The sequence below is a fragment of the Panthera uncia genome, assembly GCF_023721935.1.
Source record: "Panthera uncia isolate 11264 chromosome D3 unlocalized genomic scaffold, Puncia_PCG_1.0 HiC_scaffold_8, whole genome shotgun sequence".
NCBI lineage: Eukaryota > Metazoa > Chordata > Mammalia > Carnivora > Felidae > Panthera > Panthera uncia.
In genome coordinates this window covers 83,478,765-83,498,141 of record NW_026057586.1, presented here as the reverse complement: position 1 = coordinate 83,498,141, position 19,377 = coordinate 83,478,765, and the positions used below count along the sequence as shown (strand labels likewise).

Sequence of the window (19,377 nt, the reverse complement as noted above, 5' to 3'; positions counted from 1 at the left end):
AGACTAGTCACCACACGGGGGCACCTGGGTGGCTCAGCCGGTTAAATGTCCGACCTCAGCTCAGGGCATGATCTCACGGTTTGTGAGTTCGAGCCCCTCTTTAGGCTCTGTGCTGACAGCTCAGAGCCTGGAGCCTGCTTCAGATTCTGTCTCCCTCTCTCTCTGCCCTTCCCCTGCTCATGCTCTGTCTCTCTCTGTCTCAAAAATAAATAAAAACATTAAAAAAAAAAAAAGACTAATCACCACAGGACAAAATCTTGTAAATTCTGTAGGAACACAGCCTTACAAATACCAAGATGCCGAGGCCTTCAAGATTAGGTCGAAGTCGGGGAAGATGCCTAAAGCCCCAACAACAGACTGTTTCAGGAAGCTTTTTCTGAACATGGTGAGCTGTGACAACAAATGGGTTTAGTGGTCGAAGTAAAAGGGAAGAGAGGAAAGTTCTAGTTCATGCTATGAGAACAAAGGTTGAGAAAATCGTTTTAATGTTTGGTCCTCGATCACCTCGACATGCCTCTTCTCAAGGAGACGTGCTAACTCTGTCCCATGACAGTATGGTTCGGGGGGGAGGAAGAGTGGACCGGGTGACCAAGAGCCAGTGACCACACCCAGGTGTCCTTCCTTCCCTTATAAAGTGCTTGAACAGAGCTGCTGGGCCCCAGCTGGACCGGTCTCGCAGTAGCCTGGAGACTGGAGCCCCTGAGGAAGGCTGGTCCTGAAGGAGGCCCTGCCCAGCAGCGGCAGTAGGGCCAGAGCCCTTAGGCCAGAGGTCGCCCCAACAACCCCACGTTGAGGTGACCCACTGTTCAGGGTGGTTTACTACACACGCCCTACACACAAAACACGGGAGCAGCTGGGCAACCATGAAGTTCTTGTGCAGTGGAGATGGACTCAGAATCTGGAACTTTCTCTGGGGTGACAATGGCAGCCTTTTCTCCCTCCTCGCTGTGCTCTGATGAGGGCCGTGGGGAGCCCAGGTGTGGAGGCATCACTGGTCCATCTCACTGCCAAGACCCTGCAAAGAAAGGTATGCTTATCGTTGACTGATACGCTTCTGGATAGATGTGTAGACACCATGGGCTGCCCATAGGCAAGCCTGGGCCACTTGGGGCAGGCGAGAGCCAGGCACTCACCCTGAGAACTTCGGGCAGCCCTTCACAACTGTACATACTCAGCTTAGCCCGGTGCATGGGTTCTCAAAAAGCATGGTACCCAACCCCTCTTGCTATGTGAGGCAAGTTTAAGGAGTGTGTGGACATAGATTTTGTCATAATATTCATGATTATAAGTAACCTGAGATGTCACTAATTAAAATGAGGCTAGATTTTACAGAGTGAGCCCGTTTGAAGAAAAGTATGAAGTGAATACTAGTACAGATGATCTAGAAATGGAGCGGAGGATGAGGGTAGTGAGCAGTGTGCCGCTGCCTGGGGTGACCACATGTCTAAGGAGTGCCACCTTTGCACCCGGGTCTCCCCCCAGATGGCCCAGCGCCCCAGGTGCTCACCACTGGCACAAAAAAGAGGCGGAGGCGGCAAGGTGCTTGGACCTTCCTGCCTGCTGGAGGTCAGGAGGCGGCCTACCTGCTCGTAATCCTCCACATACTTGTATTTCTTCTCCCGGTAGTAGTATCTTTTCTTCATGCAGTAGAGGACTATGACGTCACATAGCACTGTCGCCTGAGTGCAGCACAGGGCGAGAAAGAGCGAGCCAGGATGCTTCAGCCCCTGTTATTCTATGCATGCCCCTTCCCACAAAGCCTGGAATCTTTCAAGGATAGAAAGGGCAAGGCTCCACCTCTCAGGAGAAGGCAAGGCCCCGAGGGCCATGGTCTTGGAGAAGGGAAGGGGAGGTGGGGTTGGGGGCAAGGGCAAGAAACTTGGAGGGTCGATTCCAGAAACAAGTGTCAAGGGGAGGAACCAGGATGCCAGTGGAGGGTCTCACCTCACTGTGCTAACTACTGCTGAGGAGGGCGGGCAGCTGGGGGGGGGGGGGGGGGCGGTCTAAGTCACTCACCACCCCTAAGAGCGCCAAACCCGAGCCAATGTTGATCATGGTGGGAATGATGTCAAATTTCCCAGCCTACAAATGACAGAAGAAAAGGACAAAGTTGTGAGAGAGGTGGGCAAGAGCAGATAAGAGGTGGGGAGAGGGCCCGTGGACCCTGGCGAACCCAGAAGCCCGGGGTTCAGAACTCGGAAGCTCTGAACCAGAGCCCCAAGAGAAGCCGGCAGCCAGGCTACCTTTCCGAACACTATGATGTCAAAGCGGATGCCGTAGGCCTTGATGAGCGTGCGGTGCTCGGCGCCAGTCGGGTCACTGTAGTACTTGGCAAACCTAGGGAAATGGGGACATCAGAGCAGAAATCCCGAGGCCCTCGGGAGCCGGCACTGCCTGCTGGACAGACGATACCTGAGCACCTCAGGGCCTCTCCCGGCTAATGTGGGTTGCGCAGGATGTGGGCTGGGCTGTTGGCAGGAGGATGCCAGGGCCCTTGGGGCACCAGAACTATTCTATCCTTGGGGCACCAGAACTATTCTATCATCACTGTCCCCTCCTACGGTGGAGCTGGAACCTCACGCTCTGAACCTCCTCCTTGACACAGCAGAACCACCTGCCTCTCTCAAGGAGATCCTGGTCACCGACAGCATGTGGCCGGCCAGCAGCTAGCCCCAGGACTGCCTTGTGGGTAGGGGCATGGAACTGGCCATGAAACTCCACAAAACTCACAGAATCAGTGCTGGACATATTTTTTTTTAAAGAACTACTGACCCATCGATGGATAAATGAGTAAATAAAATGTGGTATATCCACATAATGGAATATTCTTTGGTCATAAAGAGAGATAAAGTAATGATAAATGTACAATATGGATGAACCTTGGAAAAACATGATGCTGAGTGAAAGAAGCCAGTCACAGAAATCCATATAGTGTGTGATTCCGTTTATGCAAATCCAGAGAGAAAGGAAGCAGATGGTGGTTGACAGGGACTGAGGTAGATGGGAAGATACAGGTGATGGCCGAAGGGGTTTCGCACTGAGGGGATGAAAATGTTCTAAAATTACGCCGAGAGTCCTACAACTCTGTGAATGAACTAAAAATGATGGGATCCCACACTTTACATGGATGAAGAGTGTTGTGTGAACTATATCTCAATAAAGCCATTAAAAAAAAAACATACACATGGGGGAATGGTGGTAGTGGGGGGTCTGTTGAGCCATGATGCCATTTCCTGCCCGTGTTATACATATAGGATGTTGATTCAGAGAAGCCTAAACTCTTGGCCCATGATTAGTCTGGCCTGCAACCTCTATGTCATGGTCAGGCCTGGGGAATTCAGGTGGGGCCTGGTGCTAGTGGAGGTCAGGGGATGGGTGTCTTTCTGGTGACGGTTCCCATCGGCTTCTCTCTGTTCTGAGGTTCTGACCCAAGCTTGAGGTTTTTCCACAATGGTTTCTAAAGTTGTGTAACAGTAGAGACAGCAACACAAATCTAATTCCTTTACTAGGGAAAAAAAATCCAAATATCTGCCCTAGTATCAGTGAGTCAGGTGGTTCAAAATGATAGCTGACTGTAATTCTGGAGGTTTCTGTGATCCCGTATTGGCTTGCACACGTCACCACTAGAGGGAGACAAGTGCAACACAAAAGCACCTCAGACCTACTCAGGTGGCCCCTTGTGGGGATGCTTTTTTTGAGTGGCAAAATGCGTGAGAGATGACACAAAGGGCACACAACAATGTACGCGGCTACGGGTCTGGTTGCCTCAGGAAACGTGACCCTGGCCCCCTGGTCCTCCCATCAGATTGCCAGCTGTACCGGGCTGAACACTGTCACCCAAGATTCGTATCCACCTGGAACATGTGAATGGGAAAAGGAAATAGGAAAATAGGGTCTTTGCAGCTGGAATTAGTTGAGATGAGGTCGGACTGGATTAGGGTGGACTTTGATTCAATATGACTGGTGACCTTGTAAGAAGAGAGGACACACAGGGATGCGCACAGAGGGAAGGCTGTGTGACAACAGCGGCAGAGGTGGGAGTGATGAGTCTATGAGCCAAGGAACACTGGGGAGCCCCCAGAACCTGGAAAAGGCAAAAAAAGGTAGCTTGCCTTACTGACATCTTGATTTGGGGACTTTGGCCTCCACATCCATGAGAGAATAACTTCCTGTTGTTTCAAGCCACCCACCTTGTGGTAATTTGTTGTGAGAGTCCCAGGACATGAATACTTGGTACTTTCGGTAGGGAAGTACCAGCAAAGGCCTTTCCTGAGGCTTAAGTCTGTATCTCCTGCACCCTGGGCATTCCAAAGGCAGACTTGGGTCTTTGAGAAACTAATTCCTGGGTCAGGCCCCAGAGGTCTTCAGACTGGAGGATCACAAGCTCACCCACTCCTCAAAATCAGTGAGCAGGGGTCCTAGGAGGCTGGCCCAAGGGAGCTCAAGCAGCCAGCCTCTCTGGGCTACTCTGAAAATTGTATCAACATGATTTTTTTTTTTTTATGTTTATTTTTGAGACAGAGACAGAGTTTGAGCAGGGGAGGGGCAGAGAGAGAAGGAGACACAGAATCTGAAGCGGGCTCCAGGCTCCGAGCTGTCAGCACAGAGCGTGACGGAGGGCTTGATCTCAACAGACTGCAAAATCATGACTTGAGCTGAAGTCGGACTCTTAACCGACTGAGCCACCCAGGCGCCCCTCAACATGATTTCTGAAGTAAGAAGGGGCACAGGAGGCTCTCATGGGCCAGGATACTGTGGGCACAAGATCTACTAGGAACACTCTGGTACATACCTCTCCACCTGCCCTCAGAGGCTGCCTGAGTGCTGGTCTTTGGTGGGCACGGACGCCCCCGCTGGGGAGTGATCCAGGCACTGTCGCCCTCCACCCCCCAACACAAGAGAACCAGGCCCCAAGCTCACGCCTACCTGAAATTGTAGCCGGGGGACACATTGTGGTCCACATCCCGGGTGTCCAGGCGGCGGAAGGAGTACCTGGGCAAGCAGAGGGAGGCGGTTCTGTCCAGGTTGCAATCCCAGTTGATCTGGATACCCATGATACCTCCCTGCAGGTTGTGAGCAGAGACAGCAAGCTTTCCTCGGGGCCCATTCTAGAACAAGATGCGTTAAAGGCTGTGTCAGAAAAGCCAGGGGCCTCTGCCTACCTCAATGGCCATGTCCTGGAAGCTGTGCCCTGCATTCTCCACTATTTTGCCAAGACGGAATATGGGGCAGAAGGGATCTGTTATGGCATCATAAATGCACGATTTGAGGTAGGTAGTGGTGACGTTGGTAAGAATATTCCTCCTAAAGTCAGGAGGAAGCAGAAATGAAGTGAGGAAAACCTCAAAGAGGAGGCAGAAGTTGCTCTAAGACACTGGTGAACTCACACAGCTGGCCCACTTACTTGCTGAAATTAAATTTGGGATACCAGATGTTGTTCTTAACCAAAAGAGTGAAGTTTTCTGCAGCCTTTAAAAAAGCAGGTCTGAAAAAGATAACGGAACATATTGTTAATAAAAGTACAAGTAGATGTATGCTCTCCTCCTTATGTAATATTTTTAAAAAGCACAGACACATGTTCTACAATGTCATTTTGTCAAGAAAAAACATGATAACCTCTCGAGCATTTTCTACCGTCCTCTGCATAAACACTAGGTTAACAGAGGAGGGTAAACTAAACCTTTCCTTTTCTTCCTGTCATGCCTCTTGCCGAAGGCAGTGGGCATTTAAGAGTTTGAGGAATAGCTAAGGAGAAAGGATGCCTGGTAGCTTCCCTTGAAATTATTCAGCCTGCAGCCGGTTTCGGGGTTTCAGGGTTTCAGAGTGAGCGCATCTCACTCAGGTGCCCTCAGGGGAACGCTCAACAGATCTGTTTTTACAAGTCCAAGCAAAGGTGAATTCACCAACAGGGTGGATCCTGATCTCATTGCAAAAGTACACAAAAATCACGTGTCTGCTGGCACTCTCTTCTTGGAAGTGCCACATCAGCTCCTGGCTGACCAGTACACAGTAAATCTGTCTCCAAGGGGACCCCGCTTCTTTGGTGCGTCTCTACAGGAGAATCCAGTGCTGGGGGCAGACCCCTCTGTGGGGAAGGGCGGGGGGGAGGGGGCAGGGGAGGCTTCCCTGATCCAGGTGGAATATTTGAGTTTATAAACAGTATCCATAGTCTTCTTAACCCTGAGACAGAAGCAAGTCCACACAGCAAAGACAGCTGAACCTGTCACCACTGATGCCAAGAAAGGCCTTGACCAAGGTACTTCTCTCAGGGCTTCAAGTTCCCACATCCTTGTATCAAGAGGGATGGATTATATTAGGGTTTTTCAAACTATTGCCATTCTCTATACCATAGCTTTCCCCCACATCTGTCTAACTCATATGTAAAACTTTTAAGATTAACTGTTTTATTATTTTTTTAATGTTTTAAAAAATTTAATGAATTAATTTTATTTTAGAGAGAGAGAGCACACAAGTGGGGGAGAGGAGCAGAGAGAAGGGGGAGAGAGAGAGAGAGAGAGAGAGAGAGAGAAAGAGAAAGAGAAAGAGAATGAATGAGAATCCCACACAAGATCCATGCCTAGTGCAGAGCCCGATGTAGGGCACGATCCCAGGATTCTGGGGTCATGACCCAAGCTGAAATCAAGAATCAGTTGCCCAACTGACTGAGCCATCCAAGTGCCCCTAACTCACAGTTTAAAAAAAAAAAATGCAGGTGTAATCCACACAATATAAAATTAACCATTTTAAAGTGTTAATTCAGTGGCATTAAATACATTCACGATGTTGTGCAACTATCACACATCTAGTTCTAGAACATTTTCATCACCCCAAAGAGAAACTTTGTACCCATTAAGCACTAATATCTATTCCCCCCCCCCCCCCGCCCTACCCTACCCCCGGCCTTTGGGAACCACTAATCTACTTTTTGTCTCTCCAAATTTGTCTACTCTGGACATTTTATATAAACACGTTCATACAATATGTGGCCTTTTGTGTCTGGCTTCTTTCACTTAGCACCATGTTTTCTAGGTTCATCCACATTGTAGCATCTAACGTTTCATTCTCTTTTTATGGCTGTGTCCTATTCCTTTGCATGGATGGACTGTGATCTGTTTATCTCTTTCTCTGATGGACATTTGTGTTGTTCCTGCCTTTAGGATCAACTGACTGTTTTTTACTGACATTCATTTTGAAATGAAACTTTCCATCATGACCATAAGAAATATCATTTGCCCCAAGTCAGAGGTCATTGTTCAAATAAATATAATCATATCAAAACAGTATTACTAAAAGTTGTAGTTAAGGGGCACCTGGGGGGGCTCAGTCGGTTAAGCGTCCAACTCTTGATTTCGGCTCAGGTCATGAGATGGAGCCCTATGTCAGGCTCCGTGCCTAGAGTGAAGCCTGCTTGGAGTTCGTTCGTTCATTCTCATTCTCTCTCTCTCTCTCCACGCCCCCCCCCCCCCCCCCCCCCCCCCCTTCCCCTCTCCCACTCTCTCTCTCACCCCCCCAAAAAAAAAAAAAAAAAAAAAAAAGTTCTACTTAATATTACTGTTGCCCAAGGTGTTGAATCTGGGGATTGTAATTTATGAGAAATGGAAATCAGCAAGTTCTAAAAGACACCCCAAACCAGGATTTCCTCCTTGATATAAGCTTAGAAGCTGAATAAGAATGGGAATGTCCTTCTCTTCATGTGACTGATGTTATTTCATGTTATCAGTGTATACTTAAAAATCATCCTCCACTCGATTAGATACATAACAGTGCTGTCCAATGAAAATATACTGAGACACAAATACAAGCCACCTTGCAATTTGAAGTGTCTAGTAGTCACATTAAAAAGTAAAAATAACAAGTGCAACTAACTTTTCTATAATAACCCAATATATCTGAAGTATTATTTCACCAGGTAAACACAAAGTATCATATATATATGTATATAGTATCATATATATAATATATATACATATAATTTGTTTTCCATAATGTCTTCAGGCTCTGGAGTACATTTTACACTGAGCATTTTGTTTGGTTCCAGACACCTTTTGAGTGCTCGACAGCCACCCATGGCCAGTAGCACGATGTTAGGGAGCACAGCTCCATAAGACCTTTTGCAGCTCAAAAATGCTAGGATTCATTTTCTTTTAGTATTTCCTTCCCTAGCCTGAGCTGCTGCCCTCGGCAATCTTGCAATCGGCACCTCTCAGCCGTTTCTTCCGTTGCAGTGTACCCCAGATGAGGTTAACGTGGCTGGCTCCCTGCCAGGCTTATCCAGGCCTCCGTCTGAACTCTGGGTCAGGAAGGCTGGAGTTGCAAGCAATTCTGAGAGCGTTACCTCTGACCCACCCAATCAAAGTGAGCAAATTACTATTGGGAAGAATGTTATTCTAGGGCAGCCCTGAGCCTGCTCTCCTTTATAAAATACACTAGAGTGGACACTAATTATTTTCCTGCCCAGCATCCATTCCCTTCTTTTCTGGTAATGATCCCCCAATTTCCTTTGGAAGCCACACCTCTCTACTCTCAGGCTATGTGATTTGGGTGGGAATGACTGCGCCCTAGCTCCAGAGGTGGGCAGGTAACCCAGGCCTGAGCTGATAAGCAAAATCCATGCCTCAGGTACAGTGATGGGTGGAGGGATGTGGCTGAAGATGTGATGATGGACAGGTCTAGAATCTTTATGGACAACCGGGCTGGGAGACTTGGGAGAATATAAGCCCAGAGACGCCTCCTGGGACTACACCACAGTCCTGCAAATGAAGCCAATATGGGGGAAGCAGAGTCAAAAGGTGGAAACTCTGAAGCTGTCCTTGGAGTCCCAGGTCTAGTCGTGCTGGGCTCTTCATAGTTAGTTGGACAGTAAACTGCCCCTGCCATGTGCATGTCCTGCTTGAGGCACCGAGAACTGTTTCCTGTTAGTTACCTGCAACTGACAAAGTCCAAACATAGAAATAAATCATCTGCACTCTTCTCGCAAGTGACAAATGCTGTGGCCCACCTTGCCGTTGGTCCCGGCCCTGGGGAAGCCTGATTCCACAAAGACACCAAGAGCACAACACACAGGCTTAACTCCCCTGCCGCCTTCCCTTGGGCAGGACTCACTCAGGCACATGTGTGTCATCTTCCACTGGACACCAGGCTGCCACCTCGCACGTCTTCACGGTCTCATTGAATAGCACGCATCTTCCTGTTGCAATTCCTGCAGGGGCGAGGGGCACCTATTTTCTACTTTTGCAAGGGAGAGAAAGGGAAGCACCGCCATAACATCCTGTGCAATTGATCTTGAGCTGTTCCAGTTACAGGCTCTATACAGTTTCCACAAATTAGAGGAAAACAGTTGCCTGAGTCCAGCAGCAAGGCTAGGGTGATGGCACAGGACAAGATCTGGGGTGGCCTCTGGAGTATGGGTAACAGGTGAATGTCGAGAAGATCCTAAGAGCCTAATCGGTACACCAGGCTCACCCAAGGTCATATGAAGGACTGGGGAATGTGGAGGATTTCTTCATCCCGAACATCTCTCTGGGAGAGAAGCCCCACAGGGGAGGCAGTCTGGTCAGGGGCTGCCTTCCCCACGCTAAATGTCTACTGTGGGGTCACAGCCACGTGCTCATACCGTTGCTGTGGGTGCCTGAAGAGCCAGCAGCACAGTTGGCATCAGATTTACACACAGTGGTCTTATCTGGAAGCTGGAAAAAGAACAAAGAGTGAAAACAAATTCCATGTAGTCAGTCAGGTGGGGGAGAGGGGCCTGAGGCTCTTTCCTGAGAAGCTGCCTACCTCAGGACAGAGGCCCTGGGTCTGGTTGACGGTGGTGATCATGTTGGTCATGATGAAGAGGGAGTTCTCCTCCTGCAGAGGGGGAAAGGGGGGAGAGCACCACTGTGTTACCTTCAGAGGAGTCAGGCCAAGCCATAAAGAAAGCCAGGTGTTCATTTAATAGGACAGTACCTTTCACTTCTCCCATATGTCATGCAGAAAACATTTTAAAAACTGATCTTTTGGGGCACCTGGGTGGCTCCATCGATTAAGCCACCACTTCAGCTCAGGTCATGATTTCATGGCTCTTGAGTTCAAGCCCCGCATCAGGCTCTCTGCTGTCAGCATAGAGACTGCTTCAGATCCTCTGTCCCCCGCCCTCCCAACTCTCTGCCCCTCCCCCCTGGGTGCACTCTCCTTCTTTCTCCCTCTCTCTCAAAAATAAACACTAAAACTTAAACAAAAACAAAAAACAACCCTGATCTTTTTTTTTTATATCTTGTTCTCTGAGAGTTTATAAGCTAACTGAAGACAGGATTCAAGTAAATACTTGTACCACAGTCCCCCCTTATCTGCAAGGGGATAACGTTCCAAGACCCCTGGGGGATGCCTGAAAATGCAGATAGTACCCAACCCTCCATATACTGTGTTTTTTTCCAATGCAGACATACCTATGATAAAGTTAAATTTTATTTTATTTTTTTATTTTTTTTTTTTATTTATTTTTGGGACATAGAGAGACAGAGCATGAACGGGGGAGGGGCAGAGAGAGAGGGAGACACAGAATCGGAAACAGGCTCCAGGCTCCGAGCCATCAGCCCAGAGCCTGACGCGGGGCTCGAACTCACGGACCGCGAGATCGTGACCTGGCTGAAGTCGGACGCTTAACCGACTGCGCCACCCAGGCACCCCAAAGTTAAATTTTAAATTAGACATAGTAAGGGGCACCTGGGTGGTTCAGTCAGTTAGGTGTCCAACTTCGGCTTGGGTCATGATCTCATGGCTCGTGAGTTTGAGCCCCATGTCGGGCTCTGTGCTGACAGCTCAGAGCCTGGACTCTGCTTCGGATTCTGTGTCTCCCTCTCTCTCTGCCCCACCCCTGCTTGCATTCTGTGTGTGTGTGTCTCTCTCTCTCTCAAAAATAAACATTTAAAAAATAAATAAATTAGACACAGTACGAGATTAACAACAATAACTAATACTAAATAGGACAATTATAATAGTATACTATAATAAAAGGTATGTGAATTTAGTCTCTCTCTCTCTCTCAAAATACCTTACTGTACTGTACTCACCCTTCTTTGGGTGATGATAAATTGCCTATGTGAAGACGTGAAGTGAGGTGAATGTTTGAAGCATTGCGCTGCTACTGACTTGAGGTTATGTCAGGAGCATCATCTGCTTCCAGACTACGGCTGACCATGGGTAACTGAAACTGTGGACGGGCGGGGTGGCTACTGTTTATATGTGTTCATGGCAGAATTGTTCACAGCGACCCAGAGGTGGAAACACCCCAAGTATCTATTGACAGATGAATGGATAAACAGATTGTGGTTATCTGTACCTACGTGTGTACCTACAATGGAATATGACTCGGCCATAAAGAGGAATGAAGCACTGAAACAGGATACAACTGGGTGAACCTCAAAAACATGATGCTAAGTCAAAGAAGCCAGACACAAAAGGCCACATATTTTATGATTCTATGAAATTTCCATAGAGCCAGAAGGCAGGTGAGTGGGTGTCTCAGAGGCAGGGGTAAAGTGGAGGGTAGGATGAGCAGTGACTGCTTAATGGGTATGGGGTCTCCTCTTGGGGTGATGAAAGTGTTCTGGAACTAGAAGGAAGTTATAGTTACATAATATCATGAAAGTACTAAATGCCATTAAATTTTTCAATCTGAAATAGCTAATATTATGACATGTGAATTTCACCTCAATGGAAAAAAATGTCTATAATCTGAAGTGGTTCCTTAATAAAGCTTGGCTTGTTAAGGGAAAAGAGCCAAAAAGTGCTCAAGACATCCTCTGCCAAACAGATTACCTCAGAGGTACAAAAACGCAAGGCCACCAAAGTCCCCACATTTGGCTGGTTTTCTTTCCTAGCTGAAATTAAAATAAATAAATAAAACATTCTAGAGAAGATCAAATCAGGGTCAGCAATTGATACTTCTCCATTTGAGAAGGTTGTTTTTTCCTCCCAGGAATGTGCCAAAAGGTTGATTTACAGTTTCTGGAGAGGGAGCACCTGGGTGGCTCAGTCGGTTGAGCATCCAAGTCTTTTTTTTTTTTCCAATGTTTATTTCTGAGAGAGAGACAGAGCACAAGTTGGGGAGAGGCAGAGAGAGAAGGAGACACAGAATCCAAAGCAGGCTCCAGGTTCTGAGCTGTCAGCACAGAGTCTGACACGGGGCTCGAACTCACAAACTGTGAGACCATGACCTGAGCCACAGTCAGATGCTTAACTGACTGACCCACCCAGGTGCCCCAAGCATCCAACTCTTTTTTTTTTTTTAATTTTTTAAAAATGTTTTTATTAATTTTTGAGACAGAGAGAGACAGAGCATGAGCAGGGGAGAGGCAGAGAGAGAAGGAGACACAGAATCTGAAGCAGGCTCCAGGCTCTGAGCTGTCAGCACAGAGCCTGATGTGGGGCTCGAACTCACAGACTGCGAGATCATGACCTGAGCTGAAGCTGGACGCTTAACCGACTGAGCCACCCAGGCACCCCCCCCCACCAAGCATCCAACTCTTGATTTTGGCTCAGGTCATGATCTTGCAGTTTGTGGGTTCAAGCTCCACGCTGATAGTGCAGAGCCTGTTTGGGATTCTTTCTCTTTCTGCCCCTTCCCCCGCCAAAATAAATAAATAAAACATAAAAAAAAAAGATCAATATTTAGAAAACAAAAGTTTCTAGAGAACAATTCACTGGGGATGAGACTGAAGAATTGCTAAGGACCTTCCAACATAAGGAATAAAAGATGTCCAAAAATCCTAGTTGGACCTCCCCCTCACTGAACACTGGCATTCTAAAATGAAATACCAGAAGCTTTCTGTTAGTGTTTCGTACTCTGTGGAAGAGTGGAGTCAGTACCGGGAGCCATCTGGAGGATCAGGGTAACTCAGGGATCAAAATGTCTGTAGACCTCTCCACCCCCAGGTCTGACAAGGTGTTGGAAGCTCTGGGAATAGCTAGCATCTTCCAAAGAAAGATCTAGAACAAGCCAAGTTGGGAGACAAGGAAGTGTCTTGAGGAAGCATGAGGATGTGGCATGATGCCCAAGGCTCTCCTGGCTTTTTTTTGTTTGATTTTTTGAGAGAGAGAGACGGAACATGAGGGAGCTCAGGCAGGGGAGGGGCAGAGAGAAAGAGGGAGACACACAATCCGAAGCAGGCTGACAGCTCAGAGCCCGATGTGGTGCTCGAACTCAATAACCATGAGATCATAACCTGAACGTAAGTCGGAAACTTAACTGACTGAGCCATCCAGGCACCCCTATTTCTTATCTACTTTAAGCTCAGGGAAACTTCAGTCTGGAGATGAGCACTGCAAACAAATGTTTGTGGTCCATCCGCAAAGAAGCAGAGGGCATTGTGCAAGCTCAGGAAGAGAGAGCACTGTGGGGCTCATGCAACCCCAGCCCAGAGTTGAGCTGGAAGGCAGAGCAGCTGCCTATTCCTTTCCACTGAGGGGCAGAAGCAGTGGGTCCACGGTCTTCCTTGGCCCCAGTAAACAGACTGGGTATGATGGTCCCCATGGCTTCACAGGAAGCAGAGGTCTCTCTGTTGACACAGGTGCATGCCAACAGGACCACCTGCCTCCAGCAAACTATGAATCCGCTGTTCCATTTGACCTTCATTGCTCATTAGCTTTGGTATTCTCTCTGGGCACCCCACAAAACCCTTCTCTTGAGAAGTTGGGGGTTGGGGGAGGGAAATGAAGAAAAGAGAGTTTCTCAACTCCTTGCTTAGCTCTGAGCCAGGAGCTGACAGCTTATTTGCATTTAGCCGCCCCAGGACCCTAGCATATAAGGCATCTGGAGGGATATGTCAGGGTCTGGCCATGGACCACAGCCATTATCATGGCTAAAGACAGTTAATACTTAACTTGGAGCTGTGTCAATTAACAGACTGGATACTAGGGTGCTGTATCACTTTCTTCCCTTACCTTTATTACTGACAAAATCCTATATGGGCATGTCTGTTTCCTTCTGGTTTGGCTTTGGTCTCGAACTGCTGATAAACTTTTTACACTGTCTGCAAAGGTTTACCTTGTGGATTTACAACAATAAAGCAAATACAAAGTGTGGAATGGTGGTATTTCCACCTGAATTTTTCCCAGGACTTAAAACATTTGCTTCTCCACCTTTCAGGGCCTGAGACAGGCCGAGTTGTCTGTGTTTAAGCCAACCATGATTTAGAGCTGAAGCAACCTAGCTGGTTGAATATTATTTATTTGACCCCAAGCCAGAAAGGGATCTGCCTGTGTTGCTTTCTTGGACTAAGACAATCAGTCTGGGGATCAGTGATGTTAGAACTCGGCGAATCATTAATCAAGAGTGCAAAGTCAGTAAAGGGAAAGGAGCTAATGAGAAGCTTTAGCGTTAGAAGCCATGGTGGGAGGCATACCTGAGCTGGAATCACATAGTCCGCCACATCCCAGACCCGGAATCCAAGTGTAGAAGTGTTGGTTACAGTCACGCCTTTGGCTTTGGTAGTAACGGAGCTGACCACAGAGTCCATTTCCTGGTAGCCTTTTTCCCACACAAACACCCACCTACAAAATAAAACACTCCTCTTAAATTGCCATTAGGATTCAGTGACTTTGAATTGATACTAGGGAGTCTCTGATAACCAGAGGCTGACAGTACAACATTAACTAATTATGCAAATTTTCAAAACTGTTTAACTTGGGGGGCTCTGCAAAATGGGCATATAGAACATAAATCACAGGGTGGTTTGTGGGAGATAAATGAGATGATGTAGGTAAAGCCCTTAGCACAGTGATCAGCACAAAGAAAGTACTCAATGAATGTCTTTATTTGACATTCAAATATCTATAGTTGAGCACTTTCAATGCACTATGACCTGCAGAATCTCCAAAGCAATTATAAAAATTATGGTAATAGTTACCATCTGGGTGTTTTCTAATCCAAGGTGCTAATCTAAGCTCTATATATTTATTAACTAATTTAATCCTAACCACTTTATAACGATATTATTCTCTATTTTAAAATTTATTCTCTATTTATCTTAAAGTTTATTTATTTATTTTGAGAGAGCGAGAGTGTGTGCATGCATGAGCAGAGAGAGAGGGAGAGAGAGAATCCCAAGCAGGCTCCGCACGTGGGGCTCTATCCCACGAACTGGGAGATTGTGACCCGAGCCAAAATCAAAAGTCAGACACTTAACCGACTGAGCCACCCAGGCACCCCTATTATTCTCTATTTTTACAGAGGAGGAAACTAAGACAGAGAGAGGTTAAGTCATTTGCCCAAGGTCACACAGTTAGTGAATGACAAAGTGAGGATCTGAACTTAAGTCTTTTGCCTCTGAAGCCTCTTTTCTTGTCCTGTATGCTATACTCCCTCCAGAAAAGAGAATCTCACTGTTAATGTAACTTTTTATATTAGTTTCATACTTTTTCTCCAAGAATTCAGGTCCCATGTATGCTTCTCTTCTCTGGGGAGAATTGAGGGTGTTGCAACCAGCTTGAATAATTAAAGGGGGGCCTGGGTGGCTCAGCCATTTAAGCGTTGACTTTGGTCAGGTCATGATCTCATGGTTCATGAGGTCAAGCCCCGCATCGGGCTCTGCACGGACAGTTCGAAGCCTGCTTGGGATTCTCTCTCTCTCCCTCTCTCTGCCTCTTCCCCATCTGTATTCTCATTCTCTCTCTCTCTCTCCCTCTCAAATAAATAAACTTAAAAAAAATCTAAAGGCATTAGCACATAGTGGTTAGGACACTGGAACCTAGACTGAAGTCAGTGATCATGGTTCATTTCTAAGCTCTACCTTCACTAGGCATAACTTTGGCCTTTCTCTGTGCCTCAGTTTTTCCTATCAATAACATGGGAATGATAATAGGACTTCATAGGATAGTTGTGAGGTTAAATAAGTTAATGCATGTCAAATGTGTAGAACAATGTTTGTGTTGCCATCAATAGGCTAAAATTGGCCATGATGGGAGGACTTACACCATGGAAGTTGGCTAATGCTACAAATGAGAACTCCTTTCCACCAGAGCTGTTATTAAACACCTACCAGCGACCATTATTGTTATTTTTTCTAGAATCAAGAAATGCTAGCATCCCTCTCCTCTCCTTATAAGCTCTAGCTGCTAAGACTCCAAAAAATCACTGGCTTTGGTTATTTATGGGTTTGTCTGGTCTGAGCAGTCTCCAAATTCATTGTCCAACCTAGAGGTAGGCTTTTCCCCAAACAAGTCCTTTTCTTCAAGTGTTCTAGGAATTTAGCTGCAATATAAGCTTTCATTTAATTCTACTGAGACACACAGAAGCTTATTTTACCACAGAGTACAGTGAGTTGCTAAATCAGAGACACATGGTTTCACACGAATCACTATGTGATTAACTACTGCCTCACCATGTGATAGATGACAGAATCAGATAACTGAGAAATCCATGTCCAGTCTAAGATGAATTGGATTAGGAAGCTAAGAGATGAGTTAAAAAAAAAAAAAAAAAAAAAAAGGAAAAAGAAAAGAAAAAAAAAGAAAAATGCCTTTAATTTCCTGAGTCAGTTTTGATCATAGAAGATGGAAAAGCAAAGCATTTACTGCTTTATAAATCCTCATGATCAAGGTAGCACACACTCTATGAGAACCTTGGAAAGCTGTGCTACCCAACAGAAATAGAACACAAGCTACATATGTAACGTAATTTCTAACAGCCATGTTAAAAAAGTAAAAAGTGTGGGACCCAAGGAATTTTACAAAAATCCCCTACCCCTGGACAAGCAGAGCAAGACTAACTCCATTTTGTGCTACACCCACCATCTCATGTATAACCCCCACATGACCTACTTATTGCTTAAGACATTCCCCCACCCTAGTCAAGCCGCTGAGCACACCCTTACTGGAAACCCGCTTATTTAGGAATGCGGAACCCCTAACCGCCAAATAATGTAAACCCCGCCTTTTGCTCGCCAAACTTGCGCGCCAATTCTGACCAGAGTGATAGGCTAGTTCAAACAGTTACTATGGGGTAAATTGTAATTCAATTGGCCACCTGCGTGTGGACTGACATGAATATGCAACTTTCTGTGTGTGTTACAATCTCATTGGCCACTGGCCCCTATAAAACTGCTACCCCTCCTAACCTGGGGGTCCAAGTCCCTGCTCCCCTGTGTCGGGTATACTTGGGCCCAAGCTCGAGCTTGCAAATAAACCCTCGTGCGTTTGCATCGGTATCGGCTCCTTGGTGGTCTCTCGGATTCGAAATCGGGGGGTTTACAAAAGAAAAACAGGTAAAATTAATTATAATGATATATTTTATGTTACCCAATATATCCAAAATATTTTATCATGTTATCAATGTAAGATGTATTAATGTGATAGTTCACATCTTTATGGGCAGCTATAGACACTTTTCTGTAGTCTAGAACTTTACAGATACCCTAAGGTAGATTTAAACTAATCCTCCCTTGAGGATGGAAAGCCAAGAGGAAAAAGCTGAGAGCTTTTGATTCTAAGTGCTTCCGGTCCAATCCAGCAATGTGAGTTTACTTAACCAGTTAGAAGCAGGTCTCAAAATTTAAGGTGCATCAACAATCACTGGGGGGCAAGGAGTTACTGGTGGTGGTATGTAATAAGACTTAATAAATCCAAACCTGGGAGTGGGCCAGGTGGTTCTGATGTAGAGCCCATATCTGGGAAACCATTTTATTGAATCCTGTCAGTGCTTACTGCTGCTCAGCTGACAGCTGTTAGAAGCCATACCTAACAGCCAGATCATGTGAATTCCCAACAGCGGTGTTAACAGATTCCAAGCCCCACTCCAGGGTGGGGGATCTGTTACTTTTATACAGTTCCTCAGGTGAATCTTTCACAATCAGGTAGGTTTAGAAAACACTAGGACATTGGTTCCCAAACTTTGCTGCACGTCAGAATCACGTTGGGAGTCAGTCATACTCCGTAGCAAGGAAATCAGGTCTGGGGATGGGAGTCAGCAATCTGTATTTTTAAAAGGTTCCCAAAAGGTTCTAATGTGCAGCTGGGAACCACTGCATTAAGCCTTTCAAGAAAAGGCATGCCAGAGCAGATAACATATCAGCTCAGCAGCTGTAGACGCTGTAACGCCCAGATGGACCTTGTAAGTGGGCCCAGTTGGTAAGTTAATTTCTACCTCCTCTTTGAGTTTCATTAAATTGTAATGGATGCATTCAATTAAAATTAAGCACTTGGTGAGACTAGAAGGTGGCAGAGCATATGGAAGCATAAAAAGGGAGCACAGAGAATGATGAGGCTAAGTAAAGTACTTATACCAAAAACCCAACCACTTCACAAAACAAAGGAACTGAAATGCTAAAATGCTTTTTAGAAGTGTGACCTCTTCCCTCTCTTGGGTTACCACACGGTACTTAAAGAAAAGGACCGGAAGCCACAGACCCAAAAGGAACGAAATGGAAATCCCAAGTCTTGTTTTCTGTCAGCTGATCATTAGAATGGGAAGTGAAGTGCAAAGACTGAGCCATTTAGGACAAAGCACCCCTGCCGCCAAAGGACAACACGGAGGAAGAGAACAAGAAGCAGGAAGGATGAAGGTCTAGCCAGGCTTTGCCCTGAAAACACAACATCAAAGCAGTCTCCTGACTCAGAGCCCGGTCGCCCGGTGGCCAGGGTCCGGGGAGGTGTGTCACCCGTCTCGGGTCGCGCCCCCCTAGCCCCCCCTCGCGGACAGCACCTGGAGGCCGCTCGAGGGGCTCACCGGGTGACCTAGGCCAGGAGGAGCAGGTGCACGGGCGGGACGCAGAAGGGGAGTTCCCGGCCGTCACGACACTCTTGACCCCGGGACCCCTCGGGGACAGCGCCTGCGGTCGCGCTCACCCGATGACGTAGGCCAGGATGAGCACCTGCACGGCCCGGTTCATGAGCCCCACTTTACGGCTGCGGATGAGCACGATGCGCGGCGTGTCGTACTCGAACAGGAAGGCGGCCAGCGCCGCGCAGCAGCCCGCCATGGCCCGCGCTGGCTGCCGTCCCGCCGCCCCAGCTCGGCGCTCTGGGCCCGGCCGCCCGGCCCGCCGCCTCGTATCCGCGCGGGAGCCCCGCCCAGGCCTCCGGGAGCCCGCGGCGCCGCCACGCGCGAGGCAGGGCCCGGAAGGAGGCGGTGCTGCGCCTCGAGGCTGGGGCCGGGCGAAGGCGACGCTCCGCCTCGGTACGAGCGGCTCTCTCCACGGGGAGTGGGGCCGGTGGGGAAGGGGTGAGCTCCCCCTTGAGGACGAGTGACCCCGACAGTAGGGCCGGGGAGAGCGAGCGACCCCCGCAAAGTGGGATTGGTTCTATCAGGAAGGAGTGACCCTCTCTCCGTGAATGAATGGCCCTCTGGAGGGCCGGGGAGAAAAAGTGACCGGCTTAGTGGAGATAGAGCCGTGGAGGAGA

The 19,377-nt window shown here is 47.5% G+C and overlaps 2 protein-coding genes across 8 annotated transcripts in view; one reads left to right on the top strand and one right to left on the bottom strand.

Annotated features, from left to right (window-relative positions):
* Positions 1-288: 288 nt before the first annotated feature.
* Positions 289-19,075, bottom strand: P2RX4 (purinergic receptor P2X 4). Of its 2 annotated transcripts, none has more exons than XM_049619382.1 (12): positions 18,823-19,075; positions 14,385-14,532; positions 9,778-9,849; positions 9,614-9,686; positions 9,103-9,199; positions 5,405-5,485; positions 5,163-5,304; positions 4,927-5,063; positions 2,244-2,337; positions 2,017-2,082; positions 1,584-1,679; positions 289-1,015 (listed from the first exon to the last, which is right to left on the bottom strand). In XM_049619382.1, the coding sequence occupies exons 1-12, from the start codon at positions 18,954-18,956 to the stop codon at positions 989-991; spliced, it is 1,167 nt and encodes a 388-aa protein (XP_049475339.1). In that variant the 5' UTR covers positions 18,957-19,075; the 3' UTR covers positions 289-988. The 2 variants fall into 2 exon arrangements, with proteins under 2 accessions (XP_049475339.1, XP_049475340.1); XM_049619383.1 differs by lacking the exon at positions 18,823-19,075 and adding an exon at positions 18,704-18,816.
* IFT81 (intraflagellar transport 81) overlaps positions 19,067-19,377 on the top strand; it is a 193,417-nt gene continuing 193,106 nt past the window's right edge. For all 6 annotated transcript variants that reach the window (XM_049619366.1, XM_049619368.1, XM_049619365.1 and 3 more), the window contains exon 1: positions 19,067-19,153. The gene's annotated coding sequence lies outside the window, so the exon portion shown is untranslated. The remainder of the gene's footprint in view (positions 19,154-19,377) is intronic.

What these genes read in the sequence shown, in the direction of transcription:
- P2RX4 (XM_049619382.1), bottom strand. Translation starts at nt 18,956, where the DNA reads ATGGCGGGCTGCTGCGCGGCGCTGGCCGCCTTCCTGTTCGAGTACGAC. An exon ending in CCCAAATTTAATTTCAGCAA is followed by an intron (nt 5,305 to 5,404) that starts GTAAGTGGGCCA and finishes TCCTGACTTTAG; the next exon opens with GAGGAATATTCTTACCAACG. An exon ending in ACATCATAGTGTTCGGAAAG is followed by an intron (nt 2,083 to 2,243) that starts GTAGCCTGGCTG and finishes TGTCATTTGTAG; the next exon opens with GCTGGGAAATTTGACATCAT.